Source organism: Odocoileus virginianus, chromosome X (genome assembly GCF_023699985.2).
Source record: "Odocoileus virginianus isolate 20LAN1187 ecotype Illinois chromosome X, Ovbor_1.2, whole genome shotgun sequence".
Lineage (NCBI taxonomy): Eukaryota > Metazoa > Chordata > Mammalia > Artiodactyla > Cervidae > Odocoileus > Odocoileus virginianus.
The window spans coordinates 17270841-17292839 of NC_069708.1; the positions used below are offsets into that span (position 1 = coordinate 17270841).

The 21999-nt window shown below is 44.6% G+C and overlaps 1 protein-coding gene across 1 annotated transcript in view; it reads right to left on the reverse strand.

Annotated features, from left to right (window-relative positions):
• Window positions 1–697: 697 nt before the first annotated feature.
• The window catches only part of DIPK2B (divergent protein kinase domain 2B), a 44522-nt gene continuing 23220 nt past the window's right edge, over window positions 698–21999 (reverse strand). The window contains exons 3-5 of the mRNA XM_020877339.2: window positions 14573–14746; window positions 10568–10856; window positions 698–8823 (exon numbers count right to left, since the gene is read on the reverse strand). Of these exons, the coding sequence (XP_020732998.2) occupies window positions 8483–8823; window positions 10568–10856; window positions 14573–14746 (804 nt within the window). The 3' untranslated portion in view covers window positions 698–8482. The remainder of the gene's footprint in view (window positions 8824–10567; window positions 10857–14572; window positions 14747–21999) is intronic.

The following is a 21999-nucleotide window of genomic DNA, read 5'->3' on the forward strand; positions in this document are numbered from 1 at the left end:
CATTGGGTAGCATTATTTTAAAAGCACAAAAAATGTGTGATTTTGACATGGGGAATATTAACTCACTTTTGGCACAGTTCCTCCTAAAAAATGATTTTTTTCAGAGAGAAGCTCCAGGTAGGGGCATGAAATGGAAAGGTGGATTCAGGTAAATGGCCGGGGGCTCGGGGTACTGTGTGTAGGGTGGGAGGAGGGAGATTTCAGCTCTCTTCATGAGACGCCAGGGTTTGTATGTAGAAGGAAAGGAATCAGAAGTGAACATGTGAGCCCCAAGGGTCTACTGCCTTCCAATGTGGTAGGGGCAGCCCTACTTCTCGTACAGGTATATTCATTCAGCTGGGCAAACTGAACAATGAAAATGGTGCAATGGTGCTTCTACTCAATGTGCATCACCCTGGAGTAAGCTCTAAATGGGAGACCTGAATCTTCTTATTACTGATTTATTTATTTCTTTTGTTGAAGTATAATTGATTTACAATATTGTGTCAATCTCTGCTGTATGACAAAGTGACTCAGTTATACACACATATAATCTGAATCTTCCTTTTAATTCAACTCAGTTTCCCTTCTTAGTTGGGACCATCTTGTCACACATGTAATCCTTTTGTGTTTTGTCTTTTGTGTTATATTACACAGCCTCAGTATGCAAGGCAGTTTCTTCACCTGGTGCTGAACAATTTCTGCTTCACACACTGAGTTGCTTTTTTGGTTTTTTATTTTAGAATAATTTTAGACTTACAAAAATGTTCCCAAATAAAAAAAAAAATGTTCCCAAATCATATACAGAGTTCCCCCATCTGACATCCTTAATGTTGACATCTTACATAGACATAGTACTATTGCTGCAACTAGGAGAGGAACACTGATAAAATTCTATGTACTAATTAGATCTTAGAATTTCACCAGTTGTCCCACTGAGAAAGAGAAACGTGGCCCACAGTAGCTGGGCCTTCGCATTCTCCTTGAACCTAAAGCATTTCTCAGATCCCTAACGTTAAACAAGGCCACTCTGTGACAATGGTGAATCAAGACAAAAAACAAGGCCATTCAGGTCTGAACACAAACAACATCATGAACATTGTTTAAATAAAAATGACAAATACACCCCGTCCTGGCTACTGTGAGTGACTGCTGCTTTCCTAACTACAGTTACCCTGCGCCATTCTTCCTGCTTTAAAGATAAGATTTACTGAGGTGTGCAATCATGGATTTACCCCCTGTTCCTGACAGTGTTCCATCTAAAGCAAAGCTCTGCTTTCTTGAATTCTCCCCCAAATCACTTAATAAGCCCAAATCTCTAAGTCCTTTCTAACCCCCTCTTACTGAGACACCTCATGTTGCTCCATGCTGCCCGTTCTCCTTTGCTTTGATGAGCAGTAAATTCAACTGGTTCAACTACAGCTCTGTTGCTGCTGAGTTTGGGCTGGTGAGTGTTGTCACTGCTGATGTCCTTTTTCTGCTCCAGGATCCAACCTAGGCCCCCTCGTTGTATGTAGTTCTCCTGTCTCCTTAGTCACCGGCAATCCATGATAATTCCTCACTCTTTCCTTGTCTCTCATGGCTAGTTGTAGGTTGTCCCTCAATTTGTTTGATGTTATCTCATGAGTCAATTGAGGTTTTGCATTTGGGGCAAAACTACCCTTCTCAGCGCATCATATCAGAGGGTACCTGATGTTTATGTGACTTATGACAAGTGACGTTGACCTTGATGACTTGGTTACAGTAGTGTCTGCCAGGTTTCTTCAAGCATAAATTTACTGTTTTTTTTTCTCTTTGTAATTAATGGGTATGTTGTGGCAAGATAACTTTGAGATGATGCAAGCATCCTGTTTCTTCCAACTTTGATCAACCAGTTTCAGCCCCCACTGAGGATTCCTGCCTTCAATCATTAATCTGGTGATTGCCAAGTGGTGATTTTCCACTTGCATTACTTCTTCTGCATCTATTAGTTGGAATTCTACTGTAAGGAAGAGCTTTTGCCTTTCCCATTTATTTACTTATCTGGTTATTTATTTATATCAGTATGATCTCATAAGAATTGATTTTATTCTATGGATTATTTCTATCATTACTTATTTAATATTCAAATTGTCCCAAATTTGGCTATGGGAGCCCCTTCAAGTTGGTCCCTGTGTCCTTTTAACATGCCCCCATATTTTTTTTTAGCACATCCTCCCTTTCTGACAGCACAAAAGTATTACAGGCTCATCTTGTACTTTCCCTATCTAGTCTCAGAATCAGCCATTTCTCCAAAGAGCTCTGGTTTCTCTTACTGAAGAAACCAAGACCTAGGCACTATGTACTGGAGTGTCACTGCTTATAGGCCATCTCAGAGAATAAAGCTAGGAAATATATTTCTATACAGTTCTCTACACTCACATCTCTATCCCTATATCTATCCATCTGTGTATATATACCTAAAAAATCCTGAGTTCAGGGACTTCCCTGGTGGTTCAGGGGTTAAAACTCCACACTTGCACTTCAGGGGGCTTGACTTTGATCCTTGGTGGGGGGAACTAAGATCCTACATGCCAGAAAAAATAAATCGTGAGTTCATAGTGATACTTCCAATTCCAATCTAACATCACAACATTCAAAATTGGAAGGAGCACAAAATTCTGTATTTCCTGACTTGTAACTCTTTTTCCAAGCAATACTTGCTCAAGACAAAGTAGTTTCAGAACTGCTAACCCAGATTCTCATAGAAAAAATATTCACTAACCAGAGCACAGTTTTTGTGAATGGATTTCCCCCCCTCTTTTTAAATTGAGGTAGAATTCACATACTATAAAATTAACCATTTTAAAGTGTGTGTAGACTTCTTGTTTGTCATCTTGTAGTCAAAAGGCTTACTTTCCAAGTTACCTAGGTTAGTTTCTCTGTGTAGTTATTTTATTCTTTTTTTTAAATACAGTTGTGTCCATTTGTTATTCTTTGTATTTCATTTTAGTTCAACCCACATCCTGGCTGATTTTGATTCTTTGTTTGTGGATTGTGTGAGGTAGTCTCATGATTCTAAAAAAAAAGGTACACTCAGAGAAGTTTCACTCCCTTTTCATCCCTTCGGCTCATTCCATTCCTCTCTTCTTTCCACTCCATTGACATCCATTCCCTGTAGGGAACCAATCTCATTAGCTTCTGGTTTATTCTTTATATTTATATATAAATATATATATATTTATATACACACACGTGTGTGTGTGTGTGTGTGTGTATTTGTATCTTTTCTTGCATCACAGGTGAGCAGACACATAAATGTTTTCTTGTATATTTTTCTTACATGAAAAGTAGCATTCTATAAACATACCTCTGTGCTTTTTTTTTCTCGCTTCATAGTATAGCTTGAAAATCACTCTATCAGTTCCTAGAGATCTTCCTTATTTATTTGTAGAGCTGCATAGCACTCCTTTGTGTGGATGTGTGCTGCAGTGTATTCAACCACTCTCCCGTGGCACTGAAGTTGTTTTTGATATTTGCAATTATGAACAATGCTGCAATCAATTACTTTGAGGCACTGAGTTTCATGAGAGGGGTTGGCACAAGATCTGAAGGCAGATGACTCAGCTTCCAGAGCCGCCACTCTGTCTGCGGGGCCACATTGACTCCACAGGCAGCTCAGGCCTGAGATGATGCCCTGGTCACGCTAGTGGGCTGGGGTTTCTCCCTCTCGTCTGCTTCTAGGATGAGCTCCAATAGGCGGGCCCCTGGTTGCTCAGTTCCCCTTTGCTGGCCTATTCCTTTAAGTTGCCTTCATGGAGGGTCATTATATCTGCACATTTGGGGCCCCCTGCCTGGGTGTTAACCCTCCCTCACAGCCCACAGTCACAGCCACTTTTAAACAATGACACAAAGTTGTTGCGGACAGACCAGAGTATACCTGTGTGCATGTGAGCTCAGCTGTGCCATTATTTGTGGACAACAGGCCTGAAGTGGGCAGAAAAGCCATATCACCATGCATAGGCAGTGAGCCAGGAGCTTTCAATGGGCCAAGAGTGTACTTGAATTTCCTGAGTATGGATGGACTTCCCAAGGCCCCCAGAATTACCTGCTTGAGGAGGACTCTCTCCTGAGCCTGGTGGAGGGCCAGGCTGGGGAGGTGAGTGTAGTGGCTTCCCAGCTACTTTTCAAGATCAACCCAGAGTCTGGAGAGTGAGAGGGAAGAAAAATGGCCCCTGTCACACTGTCTGGCAGCCTGCAGCACCCTCATGATTCCTCTGGTCTGGAGCAGAGCCTTGGGACAGAGGTCAAAATCCCTCCCAAGAGGCTACAGCACTCACTTTGGCTGTGTGAGGAGCGCTTTCTCTCAGGAAACCCTCTGCCCTTTCCTAAGGAAAGGCCATAAGATACAGAATGCCCACATGCGCCAGGCCCTTGAGAAACAATCAGTTATTTAAATGGGATAATAAAACCCTATGAAGGTAAATCTTTTCCTCACCATTTTATGGATGAGGAAAGTGAGACTTGGAGAGATTAAGCAACTTGCCCAAGGTTACCGAGTAACAAGCAGAGTCATGATTTGAAACCGGGTCTGTCTGATTCCAGGGCTCTACTTTTTTCCAAAATGAACACAAATCCCACAAAGTATTTATTTGAACTCTAGAGGAAACACTGAGGCTCCTGCAATTGCTTATCAGCAGAAGTCAGATGCTACACGAGAGGACTAGGAAAGTAGGAGACCTGAAAATTGTTGCCTTGAGCAAATTGCTGAACCAACTTCCTTGTTTGAAAAGTAGGACTTGCCCACAGGGCTGTGGGGATGCTGACCTGACAACTGAAGCCAATGGTGTCTGTTCTCCTAGGTCAGTTCCTTTGCCATGATAAGGCTTCCCTGGAGGCTCAGACAGTAAAGAATCTGCCTGCAGTGCAGGAGACCCAGGTTCAATCGCTGGGTCCAGAAGATCACCTGGAGGAGGAAATGGCAATCCACTTCAGGATTCTTGCCTGGAGAATTCCATGGACAGAGGAGCCTGGTGGGCTATAGGCCATGAGTACTCAACTGAGCGACTAACACGCACTTTGCCATGATGGTTACTAAATATTTTATATCACCTCTGGTTCCACAGATACTTCTTTCAGTTGTGGAGGTCAAGTGAGACCCCAGTAAATCCCAAGAACCTACCACACAGAGGTTAATCAGCATTCTCAGGCACTCAGAGCTGGCTGCGTGGGCATGCAACATAGAGTTACACAGGACCTGCACTTAGTTTAACGCTCTGCTGGTACCATCTTGCATTTCTCAATGACAGGAGGCCCCATGTTTCCATTTTGCACTGGGCCCCACAAATTATGTAGCTGGTTCTGCAGGCAAAAAGACAGTGGCTGATGAAACCCAGAAAAATACTCTACTGTTTCCAATCAGATTCCACTACAATGATTTTATTCTGACTGAAGTGTCTAGAGTGTTGATTCACTTGTCTCCCGGCTGTTGAGGGGAAAGAGCTATTCTTGAGGAAGCGGCTATATCCTGTATATGTCCAGCATGCTGGTCTTTGTCTATTCTGGCTGCTATAACAATACCACAGACTAAGTGGTTTATAACCAGTAATTATTTCTCACAGTTCTGGTGGTTGGGAAGTCTAAGATCATGGCGCTAGCAGATTTGATGTCTGCTGAGAACAAGCTTCTTGGTTCACAGCCAGTACTGGATCTTCCTGCTGTGTCCCCACAAGGCAGGAGTGATGGAGCTCTCTAGGGTCTCGTTTATAAGGACACTCACCCCATTCTTGAAGGCTCCACCCTCATGACCTATTAATAGTTAACTCCTCAAAACTCTACTCCCAAATACCATCACATTGGGAGTTAAGATCTCAACCTATGAATTTTGGAGGGGGACACAAATAATCAGTTTAGAGCACATGGTGTATGAAAAACACCAAACAAAAAGGGTTGAAAAACATAGTCATTATTCTTAGCAAGAACATTTTCTGAGCACTTGTTCTGTGCCCAGCCTGGTGCTGGTTGTAACAGGGAACACAAAGAGCTCTGTGCCACTGCCACCTTCAAAGAGTGCCCAGCTGGATGGGAAGGAGAGGCATATATCTCTCTGGAATACCCTTGGGATTAGCCTCATATGGGCACAGACTTGGGGTTCAAGGGTACAGAGGAGGGATTCAGAAAGGGCTTGATGGGGACTGGGCTGTCAGGAAAAGCTTAGGGTCCAAGTAGGACTCAGGTCCAGTTAAGATGCCTGGGACTTAGTAAGTGGAGGAACAGAACGGTCCAAGTCTCAGACCTGGATATGGACACATAATAACTCCCTCCTGGTGGGTCTGGCTTTTGAATCCATCAGAATAGACTGGAGTTGGGGAGTATTGCAAGTTGGGTTCTTTGCAAGCAGACATTAAGATGAGTTCAAGATATGTGTTTGTCTCCTGTGGCTGCTATAATAGTTATTCCAAAGTGGGTGGCTTAAAACAATAGAAATGTATCCTCTGAAAGTTCTGAAAACCAGAAGTTTAAGATCAGTTGCACTGGGCTAAAAAAGCAAGGTGTTGGGAAGGGTGGTCAATCACCCTCCAGACCAAGCCAGGAAGTAACTGTGTCAAAAATTCTCAGGCAGCCCAAACCTGCCCTTCCAGAAGCTTGTCTCGGCATCCTCATTGTCATGGTTGCCCCAGAGGTAGTCAAAAGGGAGACCCCCAACTGCATTGCAGTGTACCACAAAATATGACTTTCCTTGGCTCATCTTTAAATGTCAACAAAGGGACCAAAGTTGGGCAGGACAGAGGCTAAAGGGGACTTCCCAGGTGGAGCTAGTGGTAAAGGACCTGCCTGCCAATGCAGAAGACTAAGAAACTTGGGTTCGATCCCTGGGTTAGGAAGATCCCCTGGAGAAGGAAATGGTAACCCACTCCAGCATTCTTGCCTGGAGAATCCCATGGACAGAGGAGTCCGGCGGGCTACAGCCCATAGGCTTGCAAAGAGTCAGACACGACAGAAGCAACTTAGCATGCACACACAAGGCTGAAAGGGAAGGCAAGAGGAGAGCCTGGACTGGTCGCTGGAGTTCTGAAACTATCCTGGCAAGTCACTCTGCCTCCCTGGGCCTCAGTTTCCACATCTGCTGCATGAAGCCTATCACACCAGGCATTTTATCTTAAAGGTGGTGACTCAGAGGTAGGAAAGAGGAGGCCAACTGGGAGGTCTCTGAGGGTAGGGGGCAGGCAGGGAGACTGGGCAAACATCCAAGGAACCCCCATTAATGTTTGCGGCCTGGGCAAGAGGATAAATGGAAACCCACATACCACGTGGCTAGTCATTTGAAAGGTATAAAACAAGCAAGCTGCTGAATAAAATATATTCTGTTGGCTGACCTTGAAAAAGTATTTTTAGAATGACCCATAAGGCCAAGTTTGAATGAAAATTCTCAGACTCCTTAGAGTCCTGCCCTGGAGGCCGTTATGTAGAGAGACCTGGCCCTGGTCCCCTGCTATGGCTACGAAGAATGTTCTACTCACAGACCTCCTGCTCCAGGGAGCTCAACTGGCTAAGTGCCCTGCACTGTGCTTTGAAATCCATCTTTGTGGTTGGGCTAAGGCCACGCTTCCCATGGACTGTTCCCTGTAGCAGGAATATAAGGGCCGTCCATCCTTGGGAAGCTCCTCTGATGACTGGCTTTACCTCAAGGACACCCTGACAGCCCTGCTGAATCTTATGTTGGTTGAGCAGAGGGGAATCTGGGATGCTCTCACCTGATCTTCTTGCCTTCACTTGGGGGAGGAGGCATCAGCCTTCCAGCCTGGCCTCATGGTTCTCCCCATGGTCTTTGGCTCCCCCCTCCTTTCCTCCCACGCAGCCATCTTCCTCAATACAATCCTTGCCCACTTAATCCTGTCTTGAGATCTGGTTCTCAGAGGATGTGGCCAAACATGTTGGCCCCCAGCCCAGCACTCTTCTCTTCTTATCCCTGCCTCCTTCCCACGCCATTAAGTGCCTCCTGTCCCCGTGTCCCCTTGGCCTGCAGTCTCCTCACCCCATGGCAGTATGGGGAGTGTGGCAGGAGGGCTAGCACTGGGGCCGAGTCTTTCCTCCATGTCACTCTTTTGACCTCCATGGCTCTGTCTCATTTGCCCTGCCTGTGCATGCGTGCTTCTGGAACATTCTTTGTAACCAACTGGGCTGGGAGTAGGAAGTGTGTGTCCTGGGCCCTTCACATCTCTGGCATTTTTCACTAACTCAAGAGTCTTGTGGAGAAGAGAGAAAATTGAGGCTCAGAGAGGTTGAGTGAGTGTCCACACCCGGGTCTTCCAATGCCCAACCCTGGGCTCTTCTATGATGTCCCAGCTAGGGGTGGAGGGGGCAGGTAGCAGTCACACCACCCTCTGGCCCAACTGTCCTCTGGTGGTTGGCATGTTCCTCTGTCTCTGGGACACCAAAGTGCCTTTCTCCCAATGGCTAAAAGGGAGCAGCTTCTTTCAACGATGCAGTGAGCCGAGTGGGCAGTGGAAGTTCCAAGGATGTGGGTCGGCAAGGCTCCAGCCCCTCAGAACTTATCATTATACTTGCAGTCTGGGTAGCGGTAGGCGAATCTGGGGTCACAGGTTCTCAGGGGTCTCAAGATGTCCTTCAGCCGGCTGGCAGCCCCGAGGACCTCCGGGTCTGGCCGGGTTCCGTCTGCACAGCGAGTGAGCTCGGCATCAATCTCCTCCCGCATTGGGGATGGGAACTTGGCCTGGAGAAGCAGGGGCAACACCTGGCTGCACACCAGCACCAGGTTCTGCTTCTCAGGGATGGTGTCACAGGAGGGCAGCTCGGTCTGGCAGCCAGAGACCAGGCAGCTGAAGATGTCTTTATCGTCTCCTGCCCTGGAGGCTGCTTGGCTGCCTACAAAAGAGATGGAAGATGTTATACACGTGATAGCCCCTGTTCCCTGGGGGGGGTGGGGGGAGGTGCCCCTAATGAGAACTGCTGAGCAAAGTGGTTCAGGCTCCTAGCATCTCCAGTCCCCAGGAGGTTTAGGGTTCAGGGACACGACAGCCCCTGTTGAGAACCCTGGGTGGGGGAGCTCCTTCTGCTAAAATAAGATGAGCTGGCCAGGGAAATGCACTTCTCTGTACCAGAACTTGGCCTTCTAATTATAAGACTCTGGGAAGACTCTTGAGAGTTCCTCAGACTGCAAGAAAATCCAACCAGTCCATCCTAAAGGAAATCATTCCTGAATATTCATTGGAAGGACTGACGCTGAAGCTGAAACTCAAATACTTTAGCCACCTGATGCGAAGAGCTGACTCATTTGAAAAGACCCTGATGCTGGGAAAGATTGAAGACAGAAGGAGAAGGGGATGACAGAGGATGAGATGGTTGGATGGTATCACGGACTCAATGGACATGAGTTTGAGCAAGCTCTGGGAGATGGTGAAGGACAGGGAAGCCCGGTTTGCTGCAGTCCCTGGGGTTGCAAAGAGTTGGACATGACTGAATGACTGAACAACAGGTGTAAGGCAGACATACATGCTGTGATTCTCCCATGATTACTCCTGAATTAGGGAACACTGAGGAGATTCCTCAGACCAGTTCCATTTTTTCTATTTAAACACAAAGTCGGGAGAAAGAACAGGTAATTCAGAGTATGCCTTCAACTGATTAGCGTGGGACTGACATTCAGTGAGTCACATCTCTGAATATTCTGGAATCATCCTCATTTCTTCTCATTTGATTCTTCTTAATAAAGGCAAATCAGGAAAGGAGTAAGTGTGGCTTAATTGGTCTATCTTTGTAGGCCTTCTCATATGAATAAAATCAGAAATTTGAGATTAAAATCCTCTGTCCTACTACAGGGCTCATAATATCTGGTCACCATTAAGGACTGGGGTGTTCAAAAGGTTCTAGAACCCCGGCTGAACCTGTGCACATCATGAGAAACACAGTTCACTCATACACCTCAGTTGGTGCCATGCTTTTCAACTTGAAGACTCTTTGCGACCTCATGGACTGCAGCCCACCGGGCTCCTCTGTCCATGGGATTCTCCAGGCAAGAATACTGGAGTGGGTTGCCACGCACTTCTCCAGGGGATATTTCCTACCCAGGGATCGAACCCAGGTCTCCTGCACAGCAGGCAGATTCTTTACCATCTGAGCCACCAGGGAAGCCCTTACACAAACAAAGGGACCCAAATGGATTGTGAAATGTACCAGTGAATCTGCCAGATTGTTCAGATAAAGGCTAAAAGCATTGATGGGAGAAGCTCTGAAGGGGAGCTGGATGTGGGGTGGAGGGGTTCTCTGTGTGTGAGAAGGGGCTGGGCAGGTCCCTGCACCACACAGACCATGTTGGGCAATGGCAGTGCCCACAGAGGGTGCCGCTGGGGCCATACCGCCGTGACCACCACGCAAATCTTCCTCTCCTGCATTAACAAGGTCAAGTCCAACTCTGCTTTGGCACTGGAGCAGAGACTTAAAAGGGGGAGAGGGACCCTTCCTCTTCCCAAACCTGGGCTGCTCTCAATATGATACACTGGTCAAGCCCAGTGATGTGACACCCCTCCTCCACCACCCATCACCACCCCCCCAACTCCTGTCACCCCGACTTCCCCTCTGACAGCTGCTCAGCCAGACCCATGCTGGGTACCTTCCTGCCTGTCGATCACGCCCAGCGCACTGGCGTCCCGGATGAACAGATGCCCGTTGTTGAAGATGCCAAACATGCCTGCATCCACGTGGGTGAAGTAGAAGAAGTAGTTCAAATCATTGCTCCTCAGAGATTCCAGGACACCCAGGAGCTGGTAGGCCAGGTCGGCTGCCTGGTCTGGGGGCGCATTATAGAATTCCTGCAGCGGACTGGTGCTGGTACTGACCAGAAATCTACCACAGGAGCCCAGGTACTTGGGAAGCGGCCAACCCTCAGCACCCGGGAAGATCTGCCAAGCCAAGAGGAGGAAAGATGAAAGGATTAGAGAGAAAAAACTCCTGGAGGCAGCTCTCTCCCTTTCTCTATCCCTCCCCTTCTCCTCCCTCCTCTCTCTCACCAAGAGCACACAGAAAAATCAGCCTTATGTAGGTACCTACTGTCTCAAGACACCAGCAAAGCATCTCTTAACCTTGTTTATACCTCTTGGAACATGGCAATTCCTTGCTACCCCACCACCCCTTACCAGTGATTATTCTATTCTTGATGGAAGGATTCATAAAAGAAGCTCTTCTTTCCATATGGTGGGTTATATTTCAACATAGTTGCCCCAAGTGAGGTAAGAGAGTGCCGATGCACTTGCCATGATTTTAGAGGGTATTCAGGCGTCAAGGGGGCTTCCTCAATGGCTCAGTGGTAAAGAACCCATCTTCAATGTAGGAGACACAGGAGACGTGGGTTCGATCCCTGGGTTAGGAAGATCCCCTGGAGAAGTGCATGGCAACCCACACCAGTATTCTTGCTTGGAGAATCCCATGGACAGAGGAGCCTGGTGGGCTACAGCCCATGGGGTCACAAAAGAGCCGGATATGACTGAGTTCGCACACATGCACTCAGGCGTCAGGGGAATGTGTTTATTTTCAGAGTTGTATATTTGAAAAAATATGACTAGCATTTCAGATTTCACAGATATGTCTGCTTAGGAAGAGGCTATGGAGGGGAAAAGGGTCAACTTAAGACTGATTTAAAGAAAAATATTTTAAAAAATAACAGTGCAGTTAGTAAGTTCTGGGATAGGGCAAAAATTATGAAGATGACCCTTGGGTAAAAAGTTTTGGGAACCACTGCACGGGCCCTGGAAGAATCTGCCTGGCTAGGATAATTACATATTCACAGAGACTCCACAACCGACTGGAATGTTCTGACAGCCTAACACTGGTCCAGGGAAGCACAAAGCTCCAGCCAATTTCCTCTGTCTCCTTGTGAGGGCTCCAGGAGTATGAGATTAACATACACATTAGTATATATATAAAACAGATATCCAACAAGGACTTGCTGTATAGCACAGGGAACGCTACTCAATATTTTGTAACAACATATAAAGGAAAAGGATCTGAAAAAGAAACACGTGTGTGTGCATGCTCTGTCATGCATGTGCGCATGTGTGTGTACACTCAGTCGTGTCTGACTCTTTGCAACCCCATAGTACTTCAGGCGCCTCTGTCTATGGAATTCTCCAGGCAAGAATACTGGAGTGGGTTGCCATTTCCTACTCCAGGGGATCTTCCTGATCCAGGGATTGAACCTGCATGACTTGCATCTCCTGTACTGGCAGGCGGATTCTTTACCACTGTGCTACCTGCCTATATATATATATATATATATATATATATATATATATATATATATATAACTGAATCACTTTGCCATATATTTGAAACTAACACAACATTATAAATTAACTATATCTCAATAAGGAAAAAAAAAGGAGGAGAGAATCCTGGCTTGTCTTTTTTTTCTGACTATTTATTGAGGCAGCTATATCTAGAATGGTGTTTCTTTATGGGAGAAATGACAGAAACTATAAATACTTGGCACTTTTCCTCTTATTTTCCTTCTTTAAAAAAACAAAGTCATCCCCCTTTCTGATGATGTTCTGTGGCCTCCTGCCATTTTAGCCCACTTGCCACGTTGTGAAACCTTTTCTTGTTTTCTCTGTCCATCGGGACCTCTCCCACTGTGTGCCACAGAGGAAGGTCCCCAGTCCCCTGGCAATGTCTAAATATGCAACCATGGAGTCATCTCTGTGTTTCAGGCTTGTCAGGAGCTAGGGCTGGAAGTAGTCAGATCATCTGCCTCAGCCACCAACAGTAGTACAACGAGAGAAGAAGACCTCTGAGGGTGCAGGAACCAGCAATTCCTTCTTCTCCTCTAGGATTTGAAATGCCAACATTAGTTAGTTAGTTAGTGAAGTTGCTCAGTCGTGTCTGACTCTTTGCGACCCCATGGACTGTAGCCTACCAGGCTCCTCTGTCCATGGAATTTTCCAGGCAAGAATACTGGAGTGGGTTGCCATTTCCTTCTCGAGGGGACTCCATGGACTATAGAGTCCATGGAATTCTCTAGGCCAGAATACTGGAGTGGGTAGCCTTTCCCTTCTCCAGGGGGATCTTCCCAACCCAGGGATCAAACCCAGGTCTCCCACATTGCCGACAGATTTTACCAGCTGAGCCACAAGGGAAGCCCAATGCTAACATTACCAGGTGGCTTTTAGCAGAACGGGCATGGACTCTGACATCAGACAGCTCTGGGTTTGGGTTTCATTGCTGACACTGGCTAAGGTACTGTGACCAAGTCACTTCACTGCTCTGAGCTCCACTTACCTTATGTGAAAGAGGGGACCATAGTAATATCCCTGTGGGGTTTGTCCTGAGCATTAAATGAGATCATGATGTACAACACACAATGCCAAGAAATGAGTTGTTATTATGTACTTAGGCATCATCCTTTGGCCAATAATATATAATTACTATATCATATATAATTATCTTATGTAATATCTCATAGTTATAATATATATATTATATATAATATTAGTATATAAAATATATACTATATAATAATTTATATAGAAGAAATAATTATATATTAGTATGTTATACACTAATATATATTATATAATGGTATATATTATACTATATTAGTATAATCAGGATAAAATATATTATAAATAATTATAATACAAATCATCATAATACAAAATAATAATTAATTATAAGTATTAATATTAGCACACTATAAATAATTAAAATATAATAGTAATATATCAATCATAATATTGATATAATATACAATTATTATAATCATCAATATCACTATATTATATAATAAATAATTACAATATACTTAATAACAATACTAATCATTATTAATTGTTATGGTGCTTCTTCTTCCTCCACGTCCTCCTCCCCCTGCCCCTTCTCCCTCTCCTCTTCTTTCTCTTCTTCTCTTTCCCCTCCCTCTCTTCCTCTCCCACTGCCTCTTATTCTTCTTCCTTTTTCTTTTCCTCCTCTCCTCTCTCTTCCTCCCTCCTTAATCTGCTACTCCCTCCCATTTCCTAGTTTCCTTTGTGCCCATTAAGTAAGTGTCCTGACTCTTGGGATCGGGGAGAAATGGGTGTCCTATAGATGTTGACTTGTTAAGAACTATCTCTATCACTGGACTGAAAGCTGCATGAAGGCAGGGACCAGCACGCCTGCCTTGTTGACCAGTGTTCTAGAGCATCCTTACCTATTTGACCATTCCCTTTTTGATGGAGGTTTAGGTTACTTCCATCCTTGAATCTTTTCCAAGCACAGCTGCATAGCACACCTCTGAGTGGGTCATCCTTTGGTTTTTCCCCACTTCCTGAGCTTGCTCACACCTTTCCCAATCTTTAAGACACCTGGTCAAAATTGCCCTCCTCCACAAAGCCCTTCCAGGCTTTCTCTGGCCATGAAATGTCCACTCCTAGCTGTGCCCCTCCCCCCCCCCCCCGCTCCCACACTTCTTTCCTCTAAAACAACAACACATTTTTACTGAGTGCCACAGAGGTTCTGTTATAACATGGACTGGTGGCCCCAAGGTGTCCAGTGATGGGAGAGAAAGCTCAACCCAGGGCCTACCCCCTCAGAGCCAGATGTGAATCCCCTCCCTGGACGGGCTTTCCAGGGCAGGGTCACTGCATACCTGTAGAAGGACAGGATGCGTGTTGACTGCTAACGTGTAGAGGAGACGCAGCTTGTCCCGGTCCGTGAAGTGGTCCATGAAAATGCTGCCAGCGTCAGCCACCTCTGCATAGCGCCGGACCACACGATCCAGGAGTCGCTGTGATGGGCAGCGCAAGAGAGGGCTGGACAGGCCCTGCAGTGGGGCAGGAGAGATCCGGGGAGGAAGAAAAGGTGCTGAGTGCTTGTGGGGGGCTGGCAGGACCGGGTATGGGCAGGCTCTGCTCTGGGGGGGAACCCTGAGTTGCAGGGGTCAAGTGGGCCTTGGGGTGAGAAAAGACCCCTGTGGGGTATGGAGCAGAGTACCCCTAGGCAGTGGAGTGAGAGGAGCCCGAGTGGGGTACATGGGTGAGAGCTGGCATTGAGGAGAAGGGACTGAGAGATCCTGGGGTCATATAGGAGAGTGCTAGGCAGGCAGTGCATCCCTAGCAAACTCCTAGTAGGAGTTTCGGAGCCTCTGTGTCTCCACAATTTTCCAACTCAGAAATTAGAAGCTTGCAGGTTAGTGTTGGAAGGGTTGGATTCAGGATTTGAACCTGTTGTGAACTGCATGTTTGCCCCTCTCTTGCACCTCATTCATATGTGTTGAAACCCTAATCCCTAATGTGATGGTATTAGGAGGTGAGGCCTTTGAGAGGTAACCAGGTCATGAGGGTGAAGCCCTCATGAATGGGATTAGTGACCTTATAAGAAGAGGCCTGAGATAACTTGCTCCCTCTCTGTTCTCCATCACCTCAAGGAGACCATGAGGAGATGGCTGTCTGCAAACCAGGAAGAGAGACTTCACTAGGAATCAATTGGCTAGCACCTTGAGTTTGGATTTCCCAGCTTCCAGAACTGTGAGAAATACAATTTTGTTTTTAGCTCACCTAGTCTATGGTCTTCTGTTACAACACCCTAAGCTAGGACAGAACCCAATCTGATAGATGCCAACATCTAGGCCTTTTCCCCTGTGGTAGGTCTTGCCCCTCCCTCAACCTGATAAACTACCCAGGTGGAGACCATAGAAGATGATTTGAAGCTATGAGACAATCTGTTTGCTTCTGATAATCTTTTCCTACACGGCCTGAAATTCTGCCATTAAAGAAAGTCATTGTTGGGGCAGGGGTGGTGGTTAGGGTTGTGTATGTGCGTGTGTGCTAAGTCACTTTCAGTCATGTCTGACTCTGTGTGACCCTATGGACTGTAACCCGCCAGGCTCCTCTGTCCATGGGATTCTCTAGGCAAGAAATACTGGAGTGGGTTGCCATGCCTTCCTCCAGGGAATCTTTCCAATCCAGGAATCGAACCTGTGTCTCTTATGTGTCCTGCATTGGCAGGCGGGTTCTTTACCACTGAGCCACCTGAGAAGCCTGGTGGTTAGGGTTAGAGGTAAGTAATTTCTTCTCTTTTCCAAGAGCTGATTCGTAAATAAAAAATAGTTCTGGGAGAGGTATTGGCCATAAAACAATGATAATAGTAGGTAATAATTATTGAGTGCTTACTATAAAACAGGAGCTGTTCTAAGATTCTCACAGGTAGTATGTTCTTTCATTTCCTTCTTCCAAGAACCTAATAAGGTAGGTACTACTATTGCTCCCAATTTGTGGATGGCAATACAGAGATTTAGAGAGATTAAGTGAGTTTCCTCAGGTCACACATACCTAGTATTTGTACTAAGACAGACAGTACACCAGGTGAGAGGTAGGTAGGTGGAGCCAGGTAGGACCTGCATCCTTATCTTTACTGGGTTTGTAACTCTATTTGAGTAAGCTCAGAACACTCATTCATTCATTCACCTACCAATGTTTGCAGAGAATCCACCAAAGACCAGGCTGTATTCTAGGCACTGCGGATGTAATGGGGACCACAGCAGACACTGCCCTTCCAGGCCTGTCAACTGGGCAGTTGACAGTTGTTAGTTTCTCAGTCGTGTCCTACTCTCTGTGACCCCCATGGACTGTAGCCCACCAAGCTCCTCTGTCCATGGAATTCTCCAGGCAACAATACTGGAGTGGGTTGCCATTTCCTTCTCCAGGGGATCTTCCTGACCCAGGGATCGAACCCAGGTCTCCTGCATTGCAGGCAGATTCTTTATCATCTGAGCCACCAAGTGGACGAGACCATCAAAGGCCCAGCAGTTACTATATGGTGCAGGGAGTGCTAATGACCGGCCTGAGGTCAGGGATCTGTGGGAGCCCATGGGTGCAGGGCCACACTAAAACTTTTGGAGGTGTTGGTACAAAATCCTTTGTTTTCATGGGCCCCTTCCTCCATAAAAAATGCTTAAAATGATATTTTACAACTGCATTGGTATAAAGACAAATACATTAATATTATACATTCAAACATGTTCTTAGACCTAAAAGATTATTTTTCTTCTGATTTTGAAGGAAATCAAAACATATTTGTGGGCCCCTCAAAGGCTTCTTGGAAGACAGTGAAGTCTGAGTGGAGGCCTGAAGCAAGCGTAGAGTGAGCCTGCAAAGAGGGGGGGAGGGTATCTGTGCAGAAGGAACAAGATGTGCAAAAACCTTAGTGATGCTATGACTGCATGGAATAAAGATTCCATTCTTGGAATTGCCAATAAATTTTTTTTCACACTTTAAAAACTTTATTTAAAGAAATTCATTTTTTTTAATTTATTTTTTTTAATCGAAGGATAATTGCTTTATAATATTAGGTTGATTTCTGCCGTACAGAAACATGAATTAGCCATAGGTATATGGAGAGAATAGCATGGAAGTATATACACTGACATAAGTAAAATAGATAGCCAGTGGAAATTTGTTGTATGACTCAGGGGTTCTGTAACAACCTAGAGGGGTGGGAAAGGGTGAGAAGTGGGAGGAAAGAAATTCATTAGCTTTTAAAAGCATTACCAAGAGAGAAAGAAAAAGAGAAAAGGTTTGGAGCAGAAGACAAACCCCTTAGTAGTGTTTGGTGGGAAGGTGGAATTTTTGGTTCTCTGAAATTGAATGTTTATTGTTTTTATAAATGAAAAGGAAAAAACAAAACAGTTAAAGGTCCCCAAAAGCCCACAGCTGTTCTATTACCCACACCCGAGTGACAAAAAGAGCACCAGGAAAGAGCAGAAGACAAGAGAAACCAAGAGTGGAGCTAGGTCCTGGAGGGGGGTGATTTCCCCTGTGCAGAACACTCATAGAGGAAAAGGCTCATTTTTGCCAGAAAAAGAGTAGAAAGGAATATGAGGGGGAAAGGGGATAAATGAGGAATTTTAATGCATAGGGAAAGGGGAGTGATGGATTGTACAATAAATAGAAACTTTTGAGAAAGGCCCTTAAAGGGAGTGGGCATATTTTTCCTCACCCCTTTTTCTTTTCCTGACTGTGGAAGTGATGGCTGGTGCTTGTGCAGCCATTTTGGACCAGGGCACACTAAGGGTTGTGGAGCATCAAAATGAAAGTAGGCTGAATGCCTGACAATCACAGAGCCATTATATCTGCCCTGGACAGCTATGTATCCATTTCCTTTATGTAAAAGAGATGCATATTTTGATCTTGTTTAAGCCACTGTTACTTGGATTTTTCTCACATGCAGCTGAACCTAATCCTAAATATCATCGAAGAAAAGAATGGAGGTAGCAAGGTCAGTTAAAATGTGCAGTGGTCCAGTTGTGTGATGAGAGAATGAAAAGATTTGAAGGTATTTGTAGGTAGTAGAATCTACAACTCTTGGTGATTGGCTGAGTGGGAGAGGGAGGTCAAAGAAAAGGGAGGTGTCAGAGTTAGTAGTCAACACGAGAGTGAACACTGGAGGTATTGTTTGTGGAGATGATTTTAAAACATGTTCACAAACTCTTAGACATGTCTCCCATCCAGGTGGAGTCTAGTTCTCCTCCCCTGGAGTATGGACTGGCTTTGGTGACTCACTTCCAGTGACTGGAAAGTTTATGGGAGTGATGCTATATGGTTTCTGAGCCTTGGCCATAAAAGGAGATACAACTTCCACTTGGCTCTCTCTTGTACCCAACCACCATGCTGTACAGAAACCCAGGCTACTTGGAGAAAAAGCAAGATCCTTAATCCTCGTTCAGCTGAGTAACTAGTTGACAGCCAGCTCAACTTGCCAGAGAAGTGACTGAGCCGTGCTGGGAATGGCTCCTCCAATGCTTATTAAGCATCCTAGTTGATGCTGTGTGGGGCTTCGGGAGTTTTCCTACCAAGCCCTAACCAAATTGAATATTCATGAGAAAAACTGATGATTGCTGTTGTTTTAAGCCCCTAATTTTGAAGTGGGTCATTATCCAGCAATAAATAACTGATATATTTGCTGAAAAGGTTCAGGGCCACTTCTAGAATTATCACCAAAATAGGCTCTAAAACCATCTGGTACCCCAATCTCCCTTAAAGGTGGAGGCAGCTGCTTCCCAAGGTCCCACTTACAGAGTGGGGCTCTGTAAACTTCTGTTTGTTGTGTGGTGAACAAGTGCAAGCCCACAATGATATTGGCCAATGGCAAACAGAAGTAGGACACTAAACATTTCCAATAAAATAATGACTTATTATTCCAAGTCACTACTCCACTCTCTATACATGGGCAACAGGGCTAACACATCACCTTCCAGTGAAAGACAAAAAGAAAACCAAACCCTGAGCTTCTGTTGCCCCTCCCTCCTTATGCCCAGTTTCCTCATCCTTGTATTTCCTGTTTGGTGCCATTGGTAGGTCAGGGTCTTCATGGTGCAGTGATACTGACCAGGCTTTTGCTCTGCTGCATTGTCACTTTACAGGGACCTTCAGTGCAAGGTGGTACTGAGTGATTGTCAAGCTTCTCTACCACAGTCCCTAACAGTCTATAAAAGAATCAATGAAATAGAATGGGTATATCATTGTGATGGTCAGTTTTATGTGTCAACTTGGCTAGGCTGTGGTGCCCAGTTATTCAATCAAACACTAATCTAGGTGTTGCTGTGAAGAAACTTTGTACAGGAGGTTAACATCTACAGTCAGTTGACTTAAAGGAGGTGAGATTATATTTGATAATGTGAATGGGCCTGATCCAAGAAGTTGAAAGGCCTTAAGGGCAAAACTAAGGTTTCCCTGAAAAGGAAGAAATTCCACTTGTGGACTATATCATCAGGTCTCCAGTCTGCTGGCCCGTCCTATGGATTTTGGACTTGCCAGTCTCCTCAATCTCATAAGCCAATTTCTTAAAATAAGTCTGTTTATATATGTATATGTGTGTGTGCACAAATATATCATATATGTCATATATATTACATATAATTATTTTGTATAAAATTTATTATGTTAATTAATTTATACTGCATTAATATTGGTTAACAAATTATTAATATTGTATATTTATATAATATACTATCAAAATACAATATATGCATTGCATATATATGATATACACACACACACATTATACACTGGTGCCAAGGGAAAAGCACTTGCTCTCTGCGGAAACAATAGCAACTGAGAAGGAAATCTAGATTTGCTTTCACTTTTGAAGCTTCTAATGAAATCTGAGTACACCAGAAGTAACTTCCCCAATGAGCTGTTTGACCTTCAGTTGGCTTAAATCCACATCCTTGCCTGTGTTTGCTCAACAAAATCACCAGCAATCAGCGGTGTCCTCATGTAAACGGTTCTTACCAGAACGAAAGCATGAAAGCGAAATTGCTAGACAAATGACTCTGTGACTCTGATGGAGGTCCTTAAAAAGTTAGAAGAGTTGTGTTTGTTGTTCCTCCCTAGGAGCCAGAGATAAGAGAGTCAAGGGGGCAGGAAGGGGGTTTCCTCGAAGCAGACCACAACTTAGAAGTTATGTGGACCTTCAATAACCTTGCCAGAATTGCTCTAGGACTTAAGTTCCAAGCCATGGTTGGTGGGACACAGTTTGGGAAAGGAGGGTAACACTTTCTGGAAGTTCTAAATGTCAGGCCATATGGCAAGCCTTTTCACAGATATTATCCTGGCATACAAGGACTCTTAGCCTTTAGTTTTCCTTCCTCTGTGATGCTCTTGGAAATTCAAAGTGATTGATTTTGAAAAGAGCTTAAAGGATTTGTTGGAAATGCAGTAACATTAATTTTTGCAGTTTGCGCTGGTCAGTGCAAATAGTAGACTGCATTATCAAGGGATCTGGTAAAATATTCCCATTTTTCAGATAAAAATACTAAGGTAAGGAACAAGAAAGGGAAGTAGCTCGTTGAAGACCATGTTGCTTATGGGTGCATATTATCCTTAAGTTCATTTCCCATATTAATGATCTCACTTGGTTCTGGATGGTTTTTAGCTGTTTCTCCAAAGCAAATGCTACTTGAAAAGCAAAGATTTACAAAGCAACGTAAGTGTCCATCAACAGATGAATGGATAAAGTGGTGTGTGTGTGTGTGTGTGTGTGTGTGTGTACACAATGCAATACTACTCAGCCATAAAAGAATGAAATTTTGCCATTTGCAGCCACATGGAGGAACTTGGAGGGTATTGCATTCTAAGTCCCTTCAGTTGTGTCTGACTCTGTGTGACCCTATGGACTGCAGCCCCCCAGGCTCCTCTGTCCATGGGATTCTCCAGGCAAGAATACTGGAGTGGGTTGCCATGCCATCCTCCAGGGTATCTTCCTGACCCAGGGATACAACCTGTGTCTCTTACATCTCCTGTATTGGCTGGTGGATTCTTTACCACTAGTGCCACCTGGAAAGCCCTTGGAAGGCATTATACTAAGTGAAATAAGTTGGTCAGAGAAAGACAAATACTATATGATTTGTCACTTACATGTGGAATCTAAAAAAAATATAACAAAATAGTGAATATGAAAAAAGACACAGATACAGAGAAAAAACTAGTGGTTACCAGTAGGGAGAGGGAAGTAGGGAGCGGCAATACAGGGGTCGGGGATTAAGAGGGTACAAACTATTATGCATAAAATAAGCTACAAGGGTACATTGTATACACCATAGGGAATATAGCCAATATTATTTTTTTGAAAAAGGCAAAAATTTACACCACTGAATACACTTGTTCTGGTGGAAATGTGTAGAAGAAAGAACACTAGCTGCTCTTAGAAAGAAAAATCTAAGACAAGAAGTTGGTTTCCCTTTTAGATCGGAAGTCAGCAAGTTACGGTCACAGTGCTAACTAAAAGCACAGTTTAATTCAGGAATCTGAGCTTCTTTCGAAGGACACATACAACTGACTAATGGAGAGCTTCATGTTGAAATGAGAGTTGATTTTCACTTTTCAGATAGGATCTGTTCTTTGGTCCTAAGGCTTTAAAAAATGTAAAAATAAGACAAAAATTATGTTTGCAAATTATGGCACACATCTGAAAATATCAGATGTGCTGACTCCAATCACTTTATTCCCCTCCTTACTCCTTCCAAGGGTAAAGGCTACCACCCTCTTCCCCATCAGTGGACCAGAACACAGGCGGTGC